This window comes from Anomalospiza imberbis, chromosome 12 (genome assembly GCF_031753505.1).
Source record: "Anomalospiza imberbis isolate Cuckoo-Finch-1a 21T00152 chromosome 12, ASM3175350v1, whole genome shotgun sequence".
Classification (NCBI taxonomy): Eukaryota; Metazoa; Chordata; class Aves; order Passeriformes; family Viduidae; genus Anomalospiza; species Anomalospiza imberbis.
The window spans coordinates 12,978,460-12,983,060 of NC_089692.1; the positions used below are offsets into that span (position 1 = coordinate 12,978,460).

A 4,601-nucleotide genomic window follows, 5' to 3' on the forward strand; every position below is an offset into this window, starting at 1 on the left:
TGCAGCAACACTCCTGAGACAGGTGTCATCTGTGTGATGAGATCTGGCCGTTCTCTGCACCCATTCAACATCTCAGCAGAGCGGGGTGGTCACCCCCACAGCCCTCCCTGCCGCCGCAGCACGCCGGGGAGGGGGCGCGGGGGGATGCGGGAGCCGCGGGTCACGCTGCGCCGCCCGGGGAGTGAATCAGCAGCGCCCGGGGCAGGAGCCGGGCTGAGCCGTGCGCAGGCTGCAGGGGCGGAGGTTTTGCACTCGCTCTCGTCTGGCCAAGGATAAATAGGAGGCGGCTGCGAGTCCTGCCAAAGCTTCTTCCCGTCGCCCAACGCGTCCGACAGCAGGCACCCAGCCCAGCCAGACATGGACTCTCAGGATTGCCCTTGTGCCACAGGTAAAGCAGCGTTTCCTTCCATCCCGAGGGGCAGCGGGAGCACCAGCATCCCAGCGGGAAAACTGCCACTCCCGCCCGCCGGCCTCCGCCATTCCCGATGTTCTCTCTCGTACGGGCTGGGCCAGCAGCTGAAGCCCTCTCCCAGCACTGCGCTGTCACACTGGGAGCATCTCACTGGAAAGCGGCTGGGAATGCCGTGACCTTCCCTGTGAGCGAGGCTGAAGCGTCAGTGGATGCTCGGAGGGCAGGCAGTGCTGTTCCCCGCGGATCTCTGGGTTGTTGGTATCCCCTCCCACCACCTTCTTCTCAACTTCTTTTTCTCCTTTTCTCCATATTTTAGGTGGCACCTGCACCTGCGGGGACAACTGTAAATGCAAAAACTGCAAATGCACATCGTGCAAAAAAGGTAAGAGGGATCCCTGAGTCCCCCAGGGTAGACAGCAGAAACACTTGGGGGATTTTCACTAGACATCCGTGTATGCACTGAATCAAATCAGTCTTAGCGTTGCCAGTGGCGAGTTTATTCCTCACATATGTTTTTTTTCCCCACAAAGGAGCACAGTGTGAATCCCACCCCCTCTCCAGGCAATACAAGTCACTCAGTACCACCTAAACCTGAGCATTCCCCTCAATAGCACCTCAGGCTCAGCACAAGGGGATGCTGGGGAGGAAACCAGCACTGGGATTTCTTCTGGGTGCTCCTGATGCTGTCACCCACGGCAGGGCCATGTGCCATGAGAGCTTGCAAAGAGGGGGACTGGGGGAATTCTGGTGAACCCCCGGGAGTACCACACTGCCCCCCTGCTTCTCCAGTGGCAGTCCTGGCTGCACAAACACCCTGGAAGACACTGCCAAGAATGGAGATGCTGGGAATAATATGAATACATGGGAGGTCTCCAAAAGAGTGAGGACCCCCCACCGAGCCCCAGCCTGAGACTTTACAAGAATGTCCTTCATTTTTTTTTCTCTCCCACAGGCTGCTGCTCCTGCTGCCCAGCTGGATGTGCCAAGTGTGCACAGGGCTGCGTCTGCAAGGGGCCCCCCTCCGCCAAGTGCAGCTGCTGCAAATAGGGAACCCCTGGCTGCACATCTGGGAGTGATGCACATCCAGGGGGCCAAAGAAGAATAACCTTATTCTGTATGTTAGTTGTCTTTTTTTATATTTGTGTTCAGATTTCTTTTGTGTTTGCCACTTTGACATGTAATAAGCTACATAAATAAAGTGATATGTATATAAAGGTCCATGAGGAACTTGGCCCTTCTGTTGGGTGCAGCAGTTTCCCAGGGGAGCGGGAGGGCAGTGCATGTGGGAGGTCATGGCAAAGAGCCTGTGTCTTATTTTTGCTCCTGTCTTCTAGTCTTGGCTCTGCTCTCCCTACCAGTAGTTCTGACTCTTGTTTTAACACTTTTCCTACACAATAAAGGATTTTTCCACCCCCACCACCACCCTCTTCTTACCCAGGGGCAAATCCCATGCTGTCTCCTCCAACCTGAGATCCTCAGGGCTAATGAGCAGCTCATTATTACAAGCTTTCACTGTAATAACCACCCCAGCCCTGCCCATTTCCAAGGGGAATGTTTCCACGGCAGGTGGGGTGGCAGAGAAACAGGTTTAGTTTTCCTCCTGGCAGTTTAGTTGAACTGGCAGGAAGAACCACATTGCTTATGCCCCTGCCACCTCTGCCAGTCTGGCTGGGTGCTCCTGGGGAGCCTCAGGTGACCTGGTTCCCCACCGTGGGGTGCAGAGCACTCAATGGGGTGTGATCCCCACAACAGGGTGCACTTCCTGCGATAGGGTTCAGTGCCTGTGATGGGATGTGATGCCCAAACCAGAGTGTGATGCCCGCTGTGGTTTGCAATGCCCATACCAGGATTCCAGTGATGGGATGTGATGGGGTGCAATGCCTGTGATGGGGCAGATTGCCCATAATGGGAGGGGATGCCTATGCCAGGGTGCAAAGCCAGCAATGGGATGTGATGCCCGCGATGCCCATGTCAGCGTGTGATGCTCACTCTGCCCAAGCACAGCCATGCAGCTGCCAGAATGCTGCACCCCAGGTGACCCGTGCCACCCTGCTGCTTCCCAGGAACATGACAGGCTCTGCTTGTCCCTGCATTCCTCAAATGCAGCTGCTAATAGCCACTTCTTAGGTTAAAAACCTTTCCTGACCCACCCAATCACCACCACCAGGACTCAGCTAGGGATCTGGCACAGCCTAGAGCATAGCATATGCGCCCACGGGCTGCTCAGGGTGCCAATCCCTAGGGGATACCCCTTTGCTCCAGGAAGGCTCCTCCCTCAAGGTATCCCCTGAGATGTCACCATCACCCCACACTTCTGACGGGTGCAAAGGTTGCTAATGGGATTTATCACCAAACATCTGGTTTAACCAGCAAAGCTCACAGAATCGGTCTTGCTTTGCTGGCCCGTGTGAGTTTGCACTGGTCCTGCCCCATGGCTCTGTGCTGTGCTCATCCCTGTGCCCCACAGCAGTACGATGGAGAGCAGCTGTCAGATGCTGTCTCCTGCCTTCGGGGGAAGTGGTGGGGGCAGAGTGGGGGGTGGGCAGACAGAGGTTCCGGCATCCCAACTCTGAGCCCTGAGACTCATGCTGAGCCGCTGCAGCTCTGCTGCTCACTTTATGACTGTTATAAAATCAGAGTTGGACATGGCACTCCTCTTACATGGGAACAGACTTGGGTTTAACTACTCCGTGCCCTGGGAAATTGGAATGCCAGCCATAATACAGCAGACCCCTCCGAGCTCTCCTCTCGCCATTGATGTCTGGCACGGCCTTTCAGCAAGCCCTTGGCTTAGGGGATACTCACTCATTCCTCCCCGTTCTGCTTGCAGGATGACCTCACTATTTAGTGGAAATGCTCACATTGGGAAATCAGGCATTTTCCAGGCTCTCATCCCATCACAGCTCCACATAAAGTTCTGCGGGGATGCTGCGCTGCCTTTTCCCGCTCACAGTGACGTAGGCCCGGGACAATGTGTCCCAGGATTCAGCACAGCCCCTCCATGTATGACATGCAGGATTCCTAGCAATCTGGGAATTCCCCTGCTTTGGCCCTGCACAGTCATCCCTCACCTTTGGAATGGCTCCGTGCAGGGGTGCACGATCCCATTTTGGGTGGTCGGGGCTCTCTTTTCCTTGACCACGGGTGCAGCAGAACCCGCCCTGCTGGAGGGGGGGCCCGCGGGTGCAGCACATTCCCGAAGCACTGCGCTGGGGCTGTCCAGGAGGGAGAGAAGTTGATTCACAGCCCGTGTTTATGTGCAGTGACACCACACGTGCTCGGTTATTCCACCTCTCCTCCTTCCCGCTCAGCCAGTGGCGTGTGCAATGCCTGCTGGCTTCGCCTCACTGCTGCTGGCAAACACTGCCAGGAAGAAAACAACTCCGTGCTTTTGCAAACAAGCACGAGCAGTTCCCTGGCACAACCACCCGGGTCACTGAACCTCTCCTGGTCCTAGAACCCGCTGGCTGAGGCTCCACAGGAATGGACCCATCTACCAGCTCTGAACCCAGGCTTGTCCCATCTGTGACACCACCAAAAGTAGGGGGTGCAGGCACGGGGATAGCCTGGCCCTGGCCCAGACACTGTTATCCATGCTGGATGTTGAACTGGCCACGGGCACGTGCGAGGTAGTGGAAGCCCGTTGGCACATAAACCCTGTGACGAGGTGGAAAACTCACAGGGATGAGAAAGTGATTCCTAGCAGCTCCTAGCTGGCAATGCCAAGCTACCACACTGCATCCCCATGTTCACCCAAGGGAAGTGCATGAAACTCTGTCAAGGGAGGTTTAGATTGGGTATTAGGAAAATATTCTTTACCCAGAAGGTAGTCGGGCCCTGGAATAGAGTCCCCAAGGAAGTCATCACTGCACCAAGCCAGGCTTAGGAAGTTTTTGGACAACACGCTCAGGGACATGGTGTGCTTTTTGGAGTTGTCCTGTGCAGGTTCAGGAGCTGTACACGATGATCCTTGTGGATCTCTTCCAACTCAGGGTGTTCTATGAGTCACTCCTCCTGGGAGGCCATCTGAGCACTCCAGCCCCATGGGGACTGCCCAGGGCCGTCCCACTCTCCAGTGTCCCACTCTCCAGTGGAGTGCTGAAACAGTCTCATCCTCAGGGACAGCCCCGTGCACCCCACAGCCACCCCTGAGGTGGGGGGCACCGCTGTACCACAGCACTGGACACAT

At 56.1% G+C, this 4,601-nt stretch overlaps 1 protein-coding gene across 1 annotated transcript; it reads left to right on the forward strand.

Moving 5' to 3' along the window:
- Positions 1 to 245: 245 nt before the first annotated feature.
- Positions 246 to 1,630, forward strand: LOC137480975 (metallothionein-1). Its single transcript, XM_068202430.1, has 3 exons — positions 246 to 388; positions 729 to 794; positions 1,365 to 1,630. The coding sequence occupies exons 1-3, from the start codon at positions 358 to 360 to the stop codon at positions 1,457 to 1,459; spliced, it is 192 nt and encodes a 63-aa protein (XP_068058531.1). The 5' UTR covers positions 246 to 357; the 3' UTR covers positions 1,460 to 1,630.
- The last annotated feature ends 2,971 nt before the right edge of the window (positions 1,631 to 4,601 follow it).